This window comes from Macaca mulatta, chromosome 3, assembly GCF_049350105.2.
Source record: "Macaca mulatta isolate MMU2019108-1 chromosome 3, T2T-MMU8v2.0, whole genome shotgun sequence".
NCBI lineage: Eukaryota > Metazoa > Chordata > Mammalia > Primates > Cercopithecidae > Macaca > Macaca mulatta.
In genome coordinates this window covers 49,442,791-49,463,010 of record NC_133408.1, presented here as the reverse complement: position 1 = coordinate 49,463,010, position 20,220 = coordinate 49,442,791, and the positions used below count along the sequence as shown (strand labels likewise).

Sequence of the window (20,220 nt, the reverse complement as noted above, 5' to 3'; positions counted from 1 at the left end):
GCAGAGTGGGTGGCTCAGAGGAGGAAGCCTCCCTCGAATGCTCCCAAACCACCGAGATTTTCCACCACAAGGTGGAATTCAAGGTCCTTGAGATTCTCTGTTAAAATTACCCAGAAGCTGAGATATTGTCTGACAAATTGATAACTCTATATCAGCATTTTCTTTTTCTTTTTCTTTTTTTTTTGAGATGGAGTCTTGGTCTATCGCCCAGGCTGGAGTGCAGTGGCGTGATCTTGGCTCACTGCAACCTCCATCTCCTGCGTTCAAGCAGTTCTCCTGCCTCAGCCTCCTGAGTAGCTGGGATTGCAGGTGGGTACCACCACACTTGGCTCATTTTTGTATTTTTAGTAGAGATGGGGTTTCACTATGTAGGCCAGGCTTGTCTCAAACTCTTGACCTCAAGTGACCCACCCACCTTGGCCCCAAAGTGCTGGGATTACAGGCATGAGCCACTGTGCCCGGCCAGTATTTTATTTAATAAAATAATTAAAAGATGTGGCAGATGTATATTTGGTGTTCCTTTGTTGAAGAACTCTTAGGATAATTGATTAAAAAAAAAAAAAACAAAAAACTGGCTACCTACCCCTTAACCTCACCAAATGCTCATTGTGGAAAATATGCAAAATAGAAAAAAGGTAAGGTACTAAAAAAAAAAAAAAAAAAAGGAAAAAGTCAAATCTGTAATTCTACTTCTCAATGACTCAAGTAGTACTTTTTTCAAGCTTTAAAAGTAATCATGGGGCGGGGTGCCATGGCTCACACCTGTAATCCAAGCACTTTGGGAGGCAGAGGTGGATGGATCACCTGAGCTCAGTTCGAGACGAGCTTGGGCCACATGGCGAAAACCCATCTCTACAAAAAAATACAAAAATTAGCCAGGCATGGTGGTGCATGCCTATAGTCCCAGCTGCTCAGGAGGCTGGGGCGGGAGGATCGCTTGAGCTGGGGAGGTTGAGGCTGCAGTGGGCCATGATTGCACCACTGATCTCCAGCCTGGGTGACAGTGCAAGACTCTGTCATAGAAAAAAGAAAAGGAATCCTGGCTCCTGAAAGATTCTGAAATCTTTTCTGCAGGGCAGATACAATTCTGGGCATGACAGACGGGGACACAGGTGGAGAGGGCAGAGCTGCATGGTGTCTATGACGGCCGAATCCTGGGGGCAGCTCATGCTGTAACACAGAAAGCCACTGTCCTTGCTGCTGTCCCCCCTCTGAAGTGCTCAGTTTCATGTCCTGATCTTGCCTGTATTGTGGGGAAAGGGTGGCACCGTGGCCCCGGCTGGCAAGCGCAGCTGGGCCATCCCATGCACCGTGTGCTCGCCACGGATTTTCAAATTTGGGGATAGGCAATCACTCAGGGAAATAATGCTTCATATCTCCCTCGGGGAAAATGAGGCCTTTACCATTTAAGTCTGTACAGTTTCGTGCGCAAAGACGGTACTCCTTCCTGCTTCTTTGATTTGTATGAGGTTGTAAAAGAGGTGTTTCGGGTCTCCTGACCTCTGACAGCTGTGCGCGTGGCCCTGGAGGGCTGGAGCGAGCATCTCCTGTCGGCTTATTTACCAGGCACGGCTGTCCAGGCCTGTTCCGTGCAGCGTGAGCTGCACGGATCGTTGCCAATTTGCAAACTGTTGCTGGTGCACAGTGAGGCAATTACAGAAATCGAGAATAAGTGTTTAGAAACTTTTATAGCGATTCGGCATTTTGGTGACATTTTAAATGTCTTTTATATAAAACGATCAGTCTGCCACAGACTGGAAATTTAAAAAACAAAACAAAACTGTCCATCACAGGGAGTCTGGAAAGCACTGCTCTGGATAACGCCGGGCAGGGTCAACGTCAGGAGCCCTCCAGGGTAGGAGGACCAGGACAGGGGCTGAGCCACAGGAGGGGGGAACGGGTGGGCCTCGGGCAGGCTGATGGGACCTTGTGGGAAGGAAGGGGGGCTCCATCTCACAGTGGGTGCCGGGAAAGGGTGGGGAACGTGCAGGCAGGTGCAGAGGCTGGCAGGAGTGTAGGGCAGGGCTGGAGGAGTGACGGCTGCCAGGGGTGGCCAGAGGCGCCTGCACATGTGGTGGCAGCCCTGGGGAGTCCCTGCCAGCTCTGGAGCAAAGAGGGGACACAGTAGAAGTGACATGTAGGGAGGTCAGTCTGGGCACAGGTTGAATCATGCTGTATCACATCCTCATCTTAATCTTCAGGGGTGCTGGCCATAGACACTGATTAAAAGGCTTTTACGAAAGGGTCAGTAAAACCAGCTAAGGGAACGTGGGTTTCACGAGGGGCAGGTCAAGGTTAATGTATCTGGGACAGGTGCTCCTAATGACACAGGTCAAAGGTACGGATTTCAGTGCTGTCGCTGGACCCAGAGTGGGGACCGGGCAGCAGGTGGTCGAGGGCTCAACTCCTGGGCCTGGCTGGGTGTGGCCACAAGAGCTTGGCCACATTGGCCAACTCCTAGGAACTCAAGCCACAAACTCCTCCTTCATAAAATAGCAAAAATCAACGCTGTCTCGCATGAACTAAACGAGGTAATAATGAACCCCAAAGCAGAAAGACCTTGGAAATGACACAGACATGACCGTCCTCCCTTTATCTGTTTTTTGTCTTGAGATGGAATCTTGCTCTGTTACCCAGGCTGGAGTGCAGTGGTGTCATCTCAGCTCACTGCAACCTCCGCCTCCTGGGTTCAAGCGATTCTCCTGTCTCAGCCTCCTGAGTAGTTGGGCTTACAGGCACATGCCACCATGCATGGCAAAGGCAAATTTTTATAGTTTTGGTAGAGATGGGATTTCGCCATTTTGGCCAGGCTGGTCTCGAACTCCTGACCTTGTAATCCACCTGCCTCGGCCTCCCAAAGTGCTGGGATTATTTGTGTCAGCTGCCGTGCCCGGCCCATCCTTCCTTTATCTGAAACTGTGGCTCATTCCATCTCAACACAATGGGCACTCCCAGTTGTCCCGTCACAAGAACACAATGGAGAACTAAGAAAGAGACAGAGAGGGGCTTGGGGAGCGATCCAGGGGGCCTGGATGAGAAGCAGTGGCCTGTCAGTCCATAGGGTGATGGCTGGGAGAGACATGGACAAAAGCTAGAGAGGAAATCAGAGAGAGGAAGAGTTGGCCTTCAAAGCTTTAGGGAGGCTGGGTGCGGTGGCTCATGCCTGTAATCCCAGCACTTTGGGAGGCTGAGGTGGGCGGATCACCTGAGGTCAGGAGTTTGAGACCAGTCTGACTAACATGGTGAAACCCCATCTCTACCAAAAATACAAAAACTAGCCAGGTATGGTGGCATGCACCTGTAATCCCAGCTATTCGGGAGGCTGAGACAGGAGAATTGGCTAAACCCAGAAGTGGAGGTTGCAGTGAGCCCAGATTACGCCGCTGTACTCCAGACTGGGTGACAGAGCGTGGCTATGTCTCATTAAAAAACAAACAAACAAACAAACAAACAAAAAAACTATGCAAAGCCCAGCATGGCCGCAAACTTGGGCCAGCAGCTCACTCAGTGACCGCTCACCTTCTAGAATGGGGGATTCCACTGGGATACCCAATGCACGGGTTTTGGCCTTTGCTAGATCTACAGACTCCACTGTTTCTCTGCTGCATTCTGCCAGCCAAGTGCAACAGACCATTTTTCCGCTGGCCCAGTTTCCCATGTTTGCTCCCCAACTGGCTGCAGCTGGAACCCACTGGCTATGTGGGAACACATGCCCGCGGGGAGCCCCACGGGGCTGCTCTGGGGAGACTGAACCGGTGCCATGTAAACACGGCACTTAACCGATGATGAAGTGTTTAAGCGCCCCTAGGATCCACAACGGACTCTACCTGCAAAAACATTCATTTCCTTCTGAAATGTTTTGGTTGCTGCAGTCCAGGATAGTGCCAGAATTCTTTTCAACCAAAACACGGAGCTCAGGGGCTCCATGTAGACGCATCAGAATGGACGGCTTCCTTTGCAGAACCAAGCGGGACCCCAGGGGCCAGGGGAAGCCGCTGACCCCGTCCTGAAGGCTGCCTCCCACCCCGGCCATAGTGCTGCATCCAGTTTGTCAAAACTTAGAGGAAGGACCCGTAACAGAGCCACGGGGACATTCAGTTAAAATTAAGTTCCAGAGTCCATGAAGTATGAAGGACGTGATGGCCTACTCAATGCAAATCTTTTCTCTATATCCAGAAACACTCTCTACATTCAGAAATCCTATCTGCCTTTTTTTTTTTTTTTTTTTTTTGAGATGGATTCTTGCTGTTGCCCAGGCTGGAGTGCAGTGGCATGATCTCAGCTCACTGGAACCTCTGTCTCCCAGGTTCAAGCGATTCTCCTACCTCAGCCTCCCGAGTAGCTGGGATTACAGGCGCAGGCCACCACACCCAGCTAATTCTTCTATTTTTAGTACAGACAGGGTCTGGCCATATTGGCCAGGCTGGAACTCCTGACCTCAGGTGATCCGCCCACCTCGGCCTCCCAAAGTGCTAGGATTACATGTGTGTGCCATCACACCCAGTCTCATATTTACTTTTTTGGAGACAGGATTTTTCTCTGTTGCCCAGGTTGGAGCACAGTGGCACGATCATAGCTCACTGCAGCCTCTGCCTCTTGGGTTCAAGCAATTCTCCTGCCTCGGCCAGCTGGGACTACAGGCACATGCCACCATGCCTAGCTAATTTTAACATTTTTGTAGAGATGGGGTCTCCATATTTTGCCCTGGCTGGTCTCAAACTCCTGGCCTCATGTGATCCTCCTGCTTCAGCTTCCCAAAGGGCCGGGATTACAGGCGTGAGCCACTGTGCCCAGCAACAGATGTTTTATTTAATGTTAATTTTAAAAAGAAACCTAAAATCCATTCTTAGAAGGGAGTCTTAATACTTTGATCTAGATTCATTCCTGGTGAATAATTTAAAAGCCACAGTCTGGGGTGCCAGAAGGTCCAACTTGGGTCTTAGCTCAGCCATTACATTGTGCTTTGGGGAAAGGTGTTTACATTCATTGAGCTTTTGTTTCTTCATCTATATAAAAAAATAGGACCGGGAATGAAGGCTCATGCCTGTAATCCCAGCACTTGGGAGGCTGAGGTGGGAGCATCGCTTGAGCCCAGGAGGTCAAGGCTACAGTGAGCCATGATCACTCCACTGCATTCCAGCCTGGGTGACTGAGTGAGATCCCACAGTGGCTCACGCCTGTAACCCCAGCACTTTGGGAGGTGCATAACCTGAAGACAGGAATTCAAGACCAGCCTGGGCAACGTGGCAAAACCCCATCTCTACAAATAATACAAAAATTAGCTGGGTGTGGTGGTACGCGCCTGCAACTCCAGCCACTCGGGAGGCTGAGGCACGAGAATTGCTTGAATTTGGGAGGCGGAGGTTGCAGTGAGCTGAGGTCATGGCACTGCACTCCAGCCTGGGTGACAGAACAAGACTGTGTCTCAAAAAAAGAAAAAAAAAAAAAAAAAAAAAGAAACAACAGTACCCTGTTTCACAGATTGGGTGGGAATAATGACTGTCAAACTGACAGATGAATTGATCACAAGAGCAAGTTTTTCTGATGAGACTACCCTCTGCAACCAGCCTCATCTTACTCCTTAGGGTTCTTCGGGTGTCCACGACAAGCCCCGGCATACAGCAAGGGCTCGATGGAGTCACCTTTCGATAAAAAGGACTCCTACAACTGATACGTACTCATTGTAGCCTTAGGATGAGGGGCTCCTTAGAGGGGCCTCATGATCACTTAATTCCTATTTTACACATGGGAAAACTGAGGTTTGTAAGCGAACTAGTGATGAAATCATGTGCTAGAAATTGGGGGATCAGGCTGGGCGTGGTGGCTCACGCCTGTCATCCCAGCATTCTGGGGGGCCGAGGCAGGAGGATCTCTTAAGTCCAGGAGTTTGAGACCAGCCTGGGCAACATGACAAAACCTAGTCTCTACAAAAAATACCAAAATCAGCCAGGTGTGGTGGTGTGCGCCTGCAGTCCCAGCTATGCGGGAGGTTGAGCTGGGAGGATCCCTTGAGCCTGGGAGGTGGAGGCTGCAGTGAGCCGAGACTGCGCCACTGCACTCCAGCCTGGGTGACAGAGAGAGACCTTATCTTAATTTAAAAAAAAGAAAAAAAAAAAAACCCAAAACTGGGAGATCAGAGATAATGGTGCCAACTACAACTAGAATTACTGCCAACTACAACTAGAATTACTGCTAAGGTTTACTTAGTCTTATTATGTGTCCAGCTTTGCTCTAAGTTATTTGCTCACAATAACTTCCGCGTCAACCCCGCAGTTTAGAGGCGGGGAAACAGAGACTCAGGGACATTAAGCTCCTTGTCCCCATCACCAGACTGCAGAGCTGGGGTCTGCACCAGGGGCTATGGCTCCCACACCCAAGGTCTAAGCTCCAACGCTGTCCCTTGTCCCTACACAGCATTGAAAGACAGTCTGGAAACCAGCAGTTCAAAGCCATCTTGATTGAGCTGGGAATGTTTTAAGAGCCATTTGCGCTAATTTCAAAAAAAGCAAGCTGCAAAAAAGTGGTGTGATACCCACTCTTCCTGCTCCATAAACTGGTGCAGAATGTTACCTCTCTGCCTGCCCACCCCCATCCCCCAGCTCATCCTGAACTGTTCCTCATCTTGCAAGGGCACAGCGGAAACCCTCCATTTCCCTGTGTCATTCTGGAGAGGCTCCTGGTTCGGGTCTCCACCCGCACACCAGCAATCACCCCCGAGGCCCGGCTGGGGCACTGTGACTGTGTCTGGGATTATGTCTGCGCGGCCTCCACCTTGGCCCTGGGTGGACGCCATGCTGGTCTCAGCCCAGCCACGCACAGTCAGCAAAGCTCTTCCTTCGACTTTAACAAGCTCCGGCCCCCAGTTGGTCAAAGCAAACCCCACCAAGAAAGCAGTACTGGTTAAAACGTGATTCCCAAAAAGAGACGCTGGAAACAAAAAGGGGCAAGCGGCTGTAACTCGAAGGTGCAGAGGCCAGGCGGGGACAGTCCCCCACGGGGCCGGGGCTACCCACCACGTCTGGTGCCTTCTGGATCTGTGAGGCCAGCTGGAGGGAGTGATTGGCGGATGAGAGCTGTTCCCTTAAGGTCTCCGCCTCTCTCTGAGCCACCTCTGCCCTCTGAAGGAAATGAAAAGGGGTGAAAGAGAAAGTACATTCAGTTTAACAACTGACAATTATTACAAGAACATTCATCAATTCATGCCTGACTGACTATAATTGATTTTCCTAAACACTCAACCTAATAAATGCTAGGAAAAAAAACACAGAATGTGATGGATTTTTATTTTAAACAGTACAAGGAAGAAATAATTGAGCGATTATGACAGTAATTTAACGCTAGGAGCAAAGGAATCCCCTGCTGATACTAATACTCCGGCCCACTGAATTTCCCAGACTGAATAAATACAAGTGGAAATCGAGTCTTTTGATTCAATTTCTTTCTATTCTCATAGACCAAGAAGATTTTATTGCGGGATTACTCCTGGGAGTAATTCTCACGGGTAAACAGTGAATTAAAGACACTTTGGCCATTCTCTTCCTAAAAACACGCACAAACAATGTTGTGGTTGTTTTTCTTCAGCAAGGATTTCCATAAACGTACAGGATGTAAATGCCACCGCTTTTGTAAGGGCTGGGCTTATTTCAACATATTTAACCCTCCACTGGACAAAGTGTTTTGAATGCTGATCCTGGCATTTTCAGCCAACCAGACCAATCCGAGGACACAGGCAGGAGGATGGCACAGACCAGTGCGGGGGGCTGCGGGACAAATGAGTGGACTTTTCCAACATTTGCCTAAAAATCTTGAACAAGGAAACCACCACTCCTAGAGAGAAAATGGGGATTTCCCACTGGATGACGAGGACAGGTCACGCCAGTGCCCCCGCCCGACAGGGTGTCTGGGAAAAGACAAACCAGGGCAAGTTACCCAAACTCACTGAGCTGCCGCCTACCCATCTGTAAAATGGGAACATGGTCCCTAGCCACGGAAGTGCCCGGGACACAGAGCTCAGGCAGAGGTCATTTGTGAATGGCCTTGTGCCGGTTTAATTCTTAGGACTGAGGCACAGTTCTAAGACAGGTAGGAGACGGTGGCGAATGACATGGGACATGTGGGCTGAGGCAAAGTTCCGCTTCTTCCTCCCAGACTTACATTCCACTACTAGAAACATTCAATCAGAAAAGCCTGGCCAAGCAGCATCTCCATCGTGTGTTTTCCTGTTTTGTGGCATGGCAGCGTGTGGTTAATAATTGCTAAGAAAGGACTCAGAAAGACAAGAAGTTGGCCTGCCCTGGAACTGGCTGATTAATCTAGTTCTAGGAGGAGTGGCTTTGGCAGGTTTAAGCAATTCTGTGGCAACAGCATGGAATCTATTTGCCCTGCATACAGACAAACTACGATTTTTTTTTTTTTTTTTTTTTTGAGACGGAGTCTCGCTCTGTCACCCTGGCTGGAGTGCAGTGGCATGATCTTGGCTCACTGCAGCCTCCACCTCCTGGGTGCAAGCGATTCTCCTGCTTCAGCCTCCTGAGTAGCTAGGATTACAGGTGCCCACCACGCCTGGCTAATTTTTGTGTTTTGAGTAGAGATGGGGTTTCACATGTTGGCCAGGCTGGTCTTGAACTCCTGACCTCAGATGATCTGCCTGCCTTGGCCTCCCAAAATACTGGGATTACAGGTGTGAGCCACCATGCCCAGCCAATTTAGGATATTTCTAATGGCAGTTCCGTCTGCCCAGGGTGGTGCTGGTGGCCGTCTGCCTTGCCTCTCCAGGAGCTCTTGGAATTACATTCAGTTGAATTCACGTGCCTGGCTGGGTCTGTCTAGGCCCAAACAGGTCACCTCTATCACTATCTCTTGTCCACACTGAATCTAGAACCAGCCATCAGGAAAGTGGCAAGGTGACCTGTATGTCCAGGACTATGGAGGTGATTGCTGGTTCATGTTAACTAATCAACTGTTGTTTTTTTTTTTCTTTTTTTTTTCTGAGATTGGAATCTCACTCTGTTGCCTAGGCTGGAATGCAGTTGTGCAATCTCAGTTAACTGCAACCTCCGCCTCCCGGGTTCAAGGGATTCTCCTGCTTCAGCCTTCTGAGTAGCTGCGATTACAGACATGCACTACCATGCCCGGCTCATTTTTGTATTTTTTGTAGAGACAGGGTTTTGCCATGCTGGTCAGGCTGGTCTTGAACTCCTGACCTCAGGTGATCCACCTGCCTTGGCCTCCCAAAGAGCTGGGATTACAGGTGTGAGCCACTGCACCGAGCCTAATCAACTATTAAGACTACGGAAAAATGTCTTCTTCAACAAAAAAGATTTTTCCTGGTTTATTTCCAGATGGGTCACGCCAAGTGTTTCTGATAATCACGTCACATCACTGAAGAGCTTATGCCTCCCTTGCTGGTCAGTTCAACTCTTGGGCAGAAAATATCTAAGACTGCCTGGAATAAGATGTATTTGGAGATATTTCTCCTGGTCTCTTGGGCTAGGAAACCTATTTCTTAGCCTAGTGGAGAAGCTGGTTCTGAAGTGTTCTGGAACAGCCAGAGCTGGGGAAGTCCTGGACACCTGGTTATAAGGTGTCCCTGGGAGCCTACATGGGTCTCAAGCAGGCTTTAGCCGTTCAGAGTGGATACCATCTCATCACAGGGTGACGGTTCACAAAAGAAGGGATCTCTAGCTGTTGATGATTTCAATCTCTGATTGCATAATTTCTTTATTTCTCTCTCTCTCTCTTTTTTTTTTGTTGAGATGGGAGTCTCACCCTGCCGCACAGCAGTGTGCTTTTGGCTCACCGCAACCTCCATCTCCCAGGTGCAAGTGATTCTCCCATCTCAGCCACCTGAGTAGCTGGGATTACAGATGCGCGCCACCATGCCCAGCTCATTTTTGTATTTCTAGCAGAGACAGGGTTTCACCCTGTTGGCCAGGCTGGTCTCGAACTCCTGATCTCAAGTGATCCGCCCGCCTCAGCCTCCCAAAGTGCTGGGGTTACAGGTGTGAGCCCCCGAGCCAGGCCTGACTGCAAAATTTCTGTGGAGCGGTTGCATTTGCAGTTTCCAAGTTCATGGACAGTCTTTCTGTGGCCTGTCTGTTGGCGGTCATGGTGGTCAGACTTCTATCACTTTTGGCTTCACCTCGTCTGATCACGTAGTTATTTAGGATTTCTGTCCTGAGGGCATCGAAAAAAATAGAAAACTCAAAAAATGAAGTGTTGAGGTGGTTTGTGTGGTGAGACATTCAGGAAACAGGAGAATTGCCTAAAAACAGGCCTCATGGCAGTGAAAGGAAGGAACAGGGAAACAGACGCTGATCGGCAGCTGGGATGAATTCATTTCAGGAGCTGAGCAGTGAAGCCCATCGTTGGCAGCTGAGGCAGGAAAAAGGGGGCCCTGTGCCAGGTCGGCGCGTGGTGACACTGGTTTTGAGGCTCTGGCATCTTCCTGAAGACCCCTGTTCAACCACCTGTAGCTGTGTTTCTAGATCTGGAATCCCAGACGCAAGAGTGGTGGCTGCCCTGAGACATCACTTCCCTGTGATTACTGCCAGGCTCCCGTCTCCTCCTGTGTCCCCGCAGAGGCAGAGCTACCGGGAGTCCTCATTCTACTTTTGTGTCTGCCTCACCATGAGAACGGCCCCTCGCCGAGCCTGAGCACTGTCCCGGGAGATCTTTCTTGTTGTTTCTTGCCTATTCTCTGTCCTTTGCTGAGAAACCAGAGTAGATGCTAGAAACACGGGGGCGAGGAGGGTACTGCTTGCATATCGGTGGTAACCCGGACTACGATGGCAGAAAACAGTCGCCCAGCAAGGGGACTGGCGGCCATGGGGCTCACATAAGCCGATGCCCGCCACCTGGCAACGGTATCCAGGACATTGTCATGAAGGTCCCTGGTGTGTGTGGCCCCAGGCACACCTCACATCCTCCTCCTCTCAAAATGGAAGACCCTTTTCGGGGAAACGACTCTTAGCTGGCATCAAGTTAAACACTGCCTCCCTTCAGCAGTCACCTGGGAGGCAGCAAGCAGCCAGCGACACCGTGTCTCAGGAATTCTTCCTGTTAGAGTCAAGCCAGCAAATACAGAGACGGTTTCCACCGTGAGACCCGGGGGGCTTCACGTCTCTGGGGAAGGTGAAGGAGGCTGTTCTGCTCCCTGGGCTGGTGTCACATTCCTCACTGGGTGATTTGGGGAGGGGCAGCTGGAACCAGGGGTCCACGAGGTCACCTCATCCTAGAGGAAGTTCCACGGGCCCCCCAACCCCTGCCCATCTCTCCCCTGCCCCTGCCCATCCGTCCCAGCACTTTGGGAGGTTGAGGTGGGCAGATCACTTGAGGTCAGGGGTTTGAGACCAGCCTGGTCAACATGGTGAAACCCTGTGTGTACTAAAAATACAAAAATTAGCCGGGTGTGGGGGTGTGCACCTGTAGTCCCAGCTACACAGTAGACTGAGGCATGAGAATTGCTTGAACCCAGGAGGGGGAGGGTGCAGTGAGCTCACACCACTGCACTCCAGCCTGGGTCACAGGGCAAGCAAGGGCAATCCAAAAAAAAAAAAAAAAAAGTTTTCCTCTAACCTCAGTGCCCCCGATTGGGATGTGAATACAGGATGCAGACAGCTACTTCCAGGCCTCTAAAGTCTGAACAATTTGACTCATAAAACATGGTGAGGCACCATGGGAAGGACACAGAGAGGGATGGGCTTGCAGAGGATAAAGACAGGGCCTTGGGCCAGCTGCAGCCTGGCGGAGCAGAGGTGTGGGGAGAGGGCTGGGGCGACTGGCGTGAAACACAGCCCCAGACCTGTGGAGAGATGACTGTGGTTAGGATCTCTTGGGAGGCTCATTTTCTTCTCCCTCTGGAACCAACAAGAGGGAACCCTCACCGTCTCCCCTTTAAGGGCAGACTCCTTTCCACATCCCCCCAGTTTACACTTTCAGAGTATGGCCTTTGAAGTCCCTGGTTTTATATGGGTTGAGGGGGAGTCTCTGATCCAATCTTCCACCCCTTTCTTGGCCCCAGGTTTTGTCTCTTGTTCTCTGCTTGCATGGCCATTAAAGTTCAGGCTTGAGGACACCAGAGATGAGCAAGTCCCCTGAGGAACAAAGCAGCCCCAGAGCCTACAATGGGCTGAGGCCTGCTTCCCCACCCCCAGCAATTACAGTGACCGTCTTGACTCCCAGAGGTAACCCCACGTCAGTGACTTTGCAGGAAGGAGGCCAGGAACGTCTACCACGGCTGGAGACCGGATGCCGACCACCACGTGTCCCACGCTGATGCTGCACCAGTGGCCAAGGCCTCCATGGAGACCCACTCTCCATAGTGAGGTTCAGCTGTGGTTTCTAACCCCTAACCTCAACCTGGAGGGTCCTCCACTAGGGCAGTCTTGTGACATAAACACCAGGCAGGTGAACAGGAGGAGGGCAGCTCACTTCAATGACTCCCTCCCAGCCCCACTGTGGGCTAGGAGAACGTGCCACTGCACTCCAGCCTGGGCGTTAAAGCCCATATTCATTCAGTACATCTTTTTGAGCACTGACTCTGAGCAGGCCTCATAGATACTAAAATGCTGGTTTCAAAGCCGGGCTCAGTGGCTCATGCCTGTAATCCCAGTACTTTGGCAGGCCAAGGGGAGAGGATCGCTTGAGCCCGGGAGTTTGAGACCAAGGCCCACTAGCAACTCAGATCACCACTGCTCAGAAAGGAGGCCCTGGAGGGGCAGTGGGTGGGCCGCTGTTTTTCACCGCAAAAAAAGCCATGAATTGCTAAAACCCCGGGACGGGGTTTCACACACAGTTTGAAGCGCAAAGCTGTGGCTTCTTATTTACCCCGGGACGGGGTTCACACACAGCTTGAAGTGTAAAGCTGTGGCTTCTTATTTACCATGATATCTCAAGAGTTCTGAACCTTTACTGTCACCAATTGGGACAGTAAGTATTTATGCCAGTGCCCTGATGTTCAACAAACAGGTGTGAATGAGGCTCCGACGTAACTGACAGGTGCCAACTGCTCTACCACTTCTCTGTAACAGGAGCACAGTGCTTTAGCAATAAAAGAGCGCTTCAGGTCTCAGTAGAACATTCTAACTACATGCCTAGGGAAAACGAATGTTGTATGCCAGTGAGCTAGTAAATTGCTCCTCCTGGGGGTTTCCTGATGGGAAAGGCGTTGGTCCAGATGCCTGCCGCCTGCACCAGTGTGGGACCGTGTCTGCGCCCTCCTCTTACTGCCCAGCCCACCTCCAGCTCACCTCCGCAGGGACGGCCTCGGGTCAGGCCCATGCCATCTCTCCCCTTACTGCCACGCTAGCTTCTCACTGCTCTCCCGGCTTCTGGTCTTTCCACTCCCATCTGTTCTCTGTCTCAATCCTGCCTACGATTCTGCAGTGCTCCCAGGATTAATCCTTCACACTGGGACCCTCCTGCAGGCCTGGCCAGGTCCCCTCCTACCAGCCCACTCTCCGACCCGCATCTCTGGTGTTGGTTTTGAACTCCTGGGCCCAAGAGATCCTCCCACCTCAGCCTCCTGGGTTAGCTGGGACTACAGGTGTGCACTACCACACCTGGCTAGTTTTTTTTTTTTTTTTAACGTTTTGTAGAGATGGGGGTCTCACTGTGTTGCCCAGGCTGGTCTCAAACTGGCTCAAGCGAGCTCCTGCCTCGGTCTCTCCAAGTGCTGGTACTATAGGTGCCGCCACCACCATGCCCAGCTCTGGGCAGCTTTTCTCCTAGTTGATGGCCCAGGCCAACGTCCCCTTCTCTGGCTTTCCTTTAACCTTCCACTTCTTGTCCTGCTGAAAATATTCTCTCGATATTCCAGGGCTTGCATCTTTCCTCTCTGAATGCTTCTCATGTCACGAACTCCTAGACTTCAGGGTCAAAAGGCACCCTTTGAGCCTTCTTGTTCAATCCCTCCTTCGGTCCACTCTGTGGCTGATTCCCCATCTCATGCTCTCCGGGAGGGCTGGCTAATCTGCTTGCATAGCTCTGGTGACAGGGAGCTCACTCTCTCCAGAGCAAGCATCTTTCAGTGTGGCACCTCTGGAGAGCCAGACTGAGGAGGACCACCGTTGGGAATAAGCTTCCTGGCTGGGCATGGTGGCTCACACCTGGAATCCCAGAACTTTGGGAGGCGGAGGTGGGTGGATCGTTTGAGCCCAGGAGTTCAAGAGCAGCCTGGGCAAACATTGCAAAACCCTGTCTCTACTAAGAACAATAATTAGCTGGACGTGGTGGCATGTGCCTGCAATCTCAGCAGTTTGGGAGGCTGAGGTGGGCAGATCGCTTGAACCTAGGAATTCGAGACCAGCCTGGGCAACATGGCAAAACTCCACCTCTACTAAAAATAAGAAAATTAGCCGTGCGTGGTGGTGTATGCCTGTAGTCCCAGCTACTGGGGAGGCTCAGGCAGGAGAATCGTTTGAACCCAGGAGGGGGAGGTTGCAGTGAGCTGAGATGGTGCCACTGTATTCCAGCCTGGGTAACAGAGCAAGACTGTCTCAAAAACAAAAATAAAGAAGTTTCCTCCCACCAGCCTCTATGCTTGGTTGGGGTCTACAGGGGTCTCTCAGAAAAGGCGTGGCTCCGTCCCCTGGCCTTTCTTTCTTTCTGGTCGGCCCTTGAGAGCTCCAAGGACAGAACCTACAAATACCCCACAACCCTTCCCTCTTCTCATCTTTTCGTGTCCCAGATTCCTGAAATTAATCCTCTTGCTCGTTGTCCAGTGGTGCTGCTGTCTTTCCCTGCTACCCCAAGATGAGGAACGTCTCCAAACCCCATAGTTCCTTTTGTGTTAGAGCCCCTCCCTGTCCTGGCCATGGAGTTGTCTCTGAACAAACTCCAAGGAGCTGTTTTCTTTACAGTGTGGCTTCCAGTCTAAAATGGAATTTCCAGCCGGGCGCGGCGGCTCACGCCTGAAACCACAGCACTTTGGGAGGCCAAGGCGGGCAGATCACCTGAGGTCAGGAGTTCGAGACTAGTCTGACCAACACGGTGAAACCCTGTCTCTACTAAAAATACAAAAATTAGCTGGGCGTGGTGGTGGGCACCTATAATCCCAGCTACTCGGGAGGCTGAGGCAGGAGAATTGCTTGAACCCGGGAGGCGGAAGATGCAGTGAGCTGAGATTGTACCATTGTACTCCAGCCTAGATGACAAGAGTAAAATTCCGTTTCACAGAAGAAAAATAAATAAATTTAAAAAACGGAATTTCCCAGGCATGGACTCATTGCTGCCAATGAGCAGAATCACCACCTTCTTCATTCTAGAAACTGTATTTCTATTAATGCAGCCATATCAGGCTATTAATTCTGGCTGAGTTGTTGGTGAGAACTCGCCTCTACCACTTACCACCCTTTCCTGAAGGCATGACTTTACAATTCCCCCAAAACCTGTGCTTCTTCAGCAGCTACAGAACTAACGTATATTTAGGCATCTTTTTCTTTTTTTTTTTTGAGATAGGATCTCACTCTGTCACCTAGGCTGGGGTGCAGTGGTGCAATCATAGCTCACTGCAACCTCTACCTCCTGGACTCAAGTGATCCTCCTGCTTCAGCCTCCTGAGTGGCTGGGACTACAGGCACACTGCCATACCCAGTTAACTTTTGTATTTTTTATGGAAATGGGGTCTTGTTAAATTGCCCAGGCTGGTCTCAAACTCCTGACCTCAAGTGATCTGCCTGCCTCGGTCTTCCCAAGTGTTGGGATTACAGGTGTGAGCTACTGCGCCTGGCAACCATCTACTTTTTATTCTGGCATTTTACCTCTAATCCTCAAAACAATCTTGCAAAGGAAGCATTAGCTAAATTCCCTTCCTTTCTTTCAAAAATTTTAAATATATTTTAAATCATGGTAAAATACACAAAGCATAAAATTTACCATCTTAACCATTAGCGTCCTTTTCAGTAGCATCAAGGATGTTTACGTGGTTGTGCAATTAATCTCCAGAATTTTTTCATCTTGCAAAACCAAAACTTTGTACCCATTTAACAACAACTTCGTATTTCCCTCCTCCCCTCATCCCTGGCAGTCACCGTGGAACTTTCTGTCTCTCTGAAGCTGGCTCCTCCTGAGACTTCATAGAGGTAGAATCATTCCGTCTTTGTCTTTTTTTGTGACTGGCGTATTTCCCCTGGCATAATGGCCTCAAGGTTCATTTTTCTTTTGATTTTTTAATGACCAAGAAATTTAAGAGATTAAGAGACCCGTCAAGGCCACACAGGAAATACCAAGTTAGTAACTGAACCCATGTCGTTCTGGAGTCAGCACCTGTCCCTACGGTCCTGTCTGGTGTCTCCTAAGACTGGGGTTCACCGAGTGGCTTTGGCACCTTGAGAAGTACGTTTGCTTTGCCAAACTTCTTAGGTACCTGGGACTGTCTCTCAGACCACAGAGAGCCTGTTCCAGACAGTGCACTGATATTCACAGGATAAGGCTCTCCTGTTTAACAAACCAGGCTCTCCTGTTGGGTACATTAGATTGTCCAAAAGAGCCGTCTAAAGGCAAGGTATGCCCAGGACTGGCATTGAGCGGAGAGGGGGAGTCGGTGGACACTTGAGAAATAGGAATAGCGATCTGTGATGAAGGTAACTCCTTCCCGTAACTGCTTTTTTTTTGAGACAGATTCTTGCTCTCTCGCCCAGGCTGGAGTGCGGTGGTGTGATCGGCTCACTGATTCTCCTGCCTCAGCCTCCTGAACAGTTGGGATGACAGGTGCATGTCACCGCACCCGGCTAATTTTTGTATTTTTATCAGAGACGGGGCTTCACCATGCTGGCCAGGCTGGCCTCGAACTCCTGACCTCAAGTGATCCACCCACCTCGGCCTTCCAAACTGCTGGGATTGCAGGCGTGAGCCTGGCTGGGGGATCACTTTCTTTTCAGAGCAACAGCAGCACTGGCTAAAGCAAAATGTTTTCCTGTTCTGTGGGGTCCTTGTGGGAGGAAGGGGTTTGGGGACGGCTGAATTTTCCAGGCAGCAGAGTGTTTAGAACCACCCAACACCATGTACCTAATTATGTGCCAGACACTGTGCTGGGTACTTGCCACAAGGCCTCTCTGAGAACCAAGTGTCAGCCAAAAGGGGGCCGTCGGCTGACAGCCCTCGTTGGAGCAAGTGGCTGTGACCCATGAGAACGTGGTGGTAAGGAACTCTCCTAGGATAACACCATGGTAAGATGTCTACGCTGTCACGGATGCCACAGCTACACAGACGGGTGTTTAGAGACGGAGTAAGGAAAAGGAGACAGTTACCACTTTGGAGGGGATGTTCACCATGGGATGTCTGAGATGCTGGAACCACATCAAAGACTTTGCCAAGGAAATGGTTCCTGGGACTTTTTATGTCTTTTCCTACTTCTCACGACATCAGAAGCAGCATCAACATTGAAAGCTGTCAGTAAAAAATGGAAGGATAACCGGCCTTCTAACTTCAGGTGACAAACCTTCCAAGATGCCAGAAACGGGCCCGCTAGTGTGGGTTTTAGGACTAAAAGCGTCCAGGGTCCTACCTGGTTTGCCCTTTCAAGGTCCGTCATGATCATTTCAATCTCGTCGGCCCTAGGAGGGTGAGAGGGAGAGAGCAGGTTAGTCACAAGGAGACCGGCTCAGTGGGTGACTGAAGGGACAGCTTCCTAGCTCAGGGCTCGGGAAGGGCTATGTGGAACCATGAGTCAATGCTGTCCAGCAGGAGGAGGTGGGCTCGCACTGGGGGAAGAGATGTGCTTGCTGATGCTATGCGCTCTTTTGATAATCACGTGTCTGGTGCACATGGGCTGCCTGCCTTTGATGGAGTCCCAATCTCACTGGGGAGACAAACCCATAAAAATATAAAATCCACCTTGTCCTCTCAAGGGTTCAAAAAGAGCTCTGAGAAGAGTGCTCTGAAAAACACAGAGGGAGAAATAAATTCTCTTTGTGGGAGGGAATCAAGGAAGGGTGCAGAGGAGGTGACAGGTAAGTGGGGTTTTGAAGGATGAGTAGAAGTTTGCCAGGCTGGGGGTGAGAGGAGGAGCTGGGGAAAGGCTACTTTAGGAAAAGGCACTTGGCAATGAAAGCCTCACCAGGAATGAGGAAACCAGGAGAAGGTGGTCAACTGGAGATAAGGAGGGCAGGTGAGGATGGAGACACAGGTTGGGGGACTGTACAGGCTGCAGTGCAGACTGTGTGGGTTCATAGCTTGGCCCAGCCTGCTCGTAAAAGCAATTGTCCAGGTTCTGTTTTTCCCTTTTTCTGTTTTTAAAGTGTTTCCTTTAGTAATCTGAAGGCAAATACGTGAATCCAACACACAGCGTCATGAGAGAGGAATGTGGAGAGTGTTTTTATGTTTGTTTGTTTTGAGACAGAGCTCTGTCACCCAGGCTGGAGTGCAATGACATGATCTCGGCTCACTGCAACCTCCGCCTCCCAGGTTCAAGCAATTCTCCTGCCTCAGCCTCCTGAGTAGCTGGGACTACAGGTGTGCACCACCATACCCGGCTAATTTTTGTATTTTTAGTAGAGATGAGGGTTTGCCATGTTGGCCAGGCTGGTCTCGAACTCCTGACCTCAGGTGATCCAACTGCCTTCGCCTCCCAAAGTGCTGGGATTACAGGCGTGAGCCATCACGCCCAGCCTGGAGAGTCCTTTTGAGAAGGGCATGGCCAACTCCAAAAGCCTATGGGAGGTTAGAGCAGGAAACCCGGGCAGGCCACCACCCCAACATCTGCAAGCAGGTCCTGAGGATGGTCTCTGTTAGGAGGCCACAGGCTAGAACTGTCTGTGACCCAAGGAAGGTTTTTTAGCATGCCCAAGGGCCGCGGAGCCAATGTTACAGCCACAGGGACCTGGTTGGGGTTGAGGGCTCTCATTCTATGGCTCTGAGTCCACACGCACCTGCACTTTGCTGCCTTCGGGATGCAATCCCTCCCTCAGCCACACGCACGGCCCTTCTACACCAAGGCTCCTTCCTCCTCTTGGCCTTACCCGCCACTCATTCTCAGGGCCCTGTTCTCCAACAACTCCCACCATGTGCGGGACCCCGAAGAGCCAGGCCTTCCTCTGCACTAGGCCTCCACTTGCGCTGCCTGCCTGAATGCCTTCTCCTCCCAGGGAACCTCATCTCCTACTTCCACCCACTCTGTCCTTCCCAGACCCTCCCAGCGGCTCCGTCTCAGGGAGTAGCACTGTCTCGAGTCCTGGTTTGCAGGTTTGAGTTTTCATTGGGTGCTCACACTGTGAGCTCTCTCTGAATGCTGGGCCGTAGGTCCCTTCTGCCCTATATCCCTAGAATTTGTCCAGTATTCACTGGGCTGTATGTCATGTTGGATGCCAGAGTCCTGGATGTGGCCCATCCTGTCAGAGATGGGCAAGTCTACTCCTGGGGACAGCCCAGGGCACCAGACAAGCCTGACAAAGAGAGCTCTGTCCTTCTGCAACCTGCTCCATGGTCCCAAGGAGGCAGGTGCAAGTGAGAGTACCTACTCACCCTACTATGGTTTGTCTCCACCAAAACTGCTACTGAAATTTGATCCCCAGCGTGGGGGCACTGGGAAGTGGGGTCTAGAGGGAGGTGTTTGGGTCATGGGGGTGGATCCCCTCATGAATGGCTTGGTGCCATTCTCCTGGCAGTGAATGAGTTCTTGCTCTGACCAGACTTTAGGGATTGGATGAGTTCCCTTAAGAGTGGGATATCATAACCCCAGGAACCTCCCTGGGTTGTCCCTCTTGGCATGCATCCACCTCCCCTTTGACCCTATCCGTCATGTTATGACGCAGCACGGAAGCCCTCGCCAGGAGCCAGGGCCATGTCCTTGAACTTCCCAGCCTGCAGAACCGTGAGCCAAATAAACCTCTTTTCTTTATAAATCACCTGGCTTCAGGTGTTCTGTTGCAGCAACAGAAAACGGGCTAAGGTACACCCTCGATGCTGAGAGGTGGAAAAACTGTCTCTGGGCCCCTGGGCTGAGGAATTTTTGTGGCCTGAGGCTTTTGCAGCCTTTAACTGCACACAGTGATTTGAGGCAGTCTTATCAACTCCCAGCAGCCTGAATAGGGTAACAGATGCCTTGTGATCAAGTTCAATGTTCATTGTATCTGTTTGAAATAATATCCGGCTTTCAGACTGGTCTGAGAAAAAGTCTGAAAAAGCCTGTCAAATGGCCTAGTTAAATGAAGCTATTTTTAGGACGATTTCATGAAGAAGGCAGTGTCTCTGTAAGATAAGTACCCAAACTGGGCCTCTGCA

At 50.7% G+C, this 20,220-nt stretch overlaps 1 protein-coding gene and 1 long non-coding RNA gene across 29 annotated transcripts in view; one reads left to right on the top strand and one right to left on the bottom strand.

Moving 5' to 3' along the window:
- Positions 1 to 20,220, bottom strand: part of CUX1 (cut like homeobox 1) — a 472,306-nt gene that overhangs the window by 106,805 nt on the left and 345,281 nt on the right. For all 28 annotated transcript variants that reach the window (NM_001261815.2, XM_028844758.2, XM_077994468.1 and 25 more), the window contains 2 exon segments: positions 7,014 to 7,118; positions 17,507 to 17,555. In NM_001261815.2, the coding sequence (NP_001248744.2) occupies positions 7,014 to 7,118; positions 17,507 to 17,555 (154 nt within the window).
- On the top strand, positions 8,958 to 12,595 carry LOC144339779 (uncharacterized). The gene is made up of 2 exons (XR_013415154.1): positions 8,958 to 9,938; positions 11,405 to 12,595. It is a non-coding gene; the product is annotated as an uncharacterized LOC144339779 (long non-coding RNA).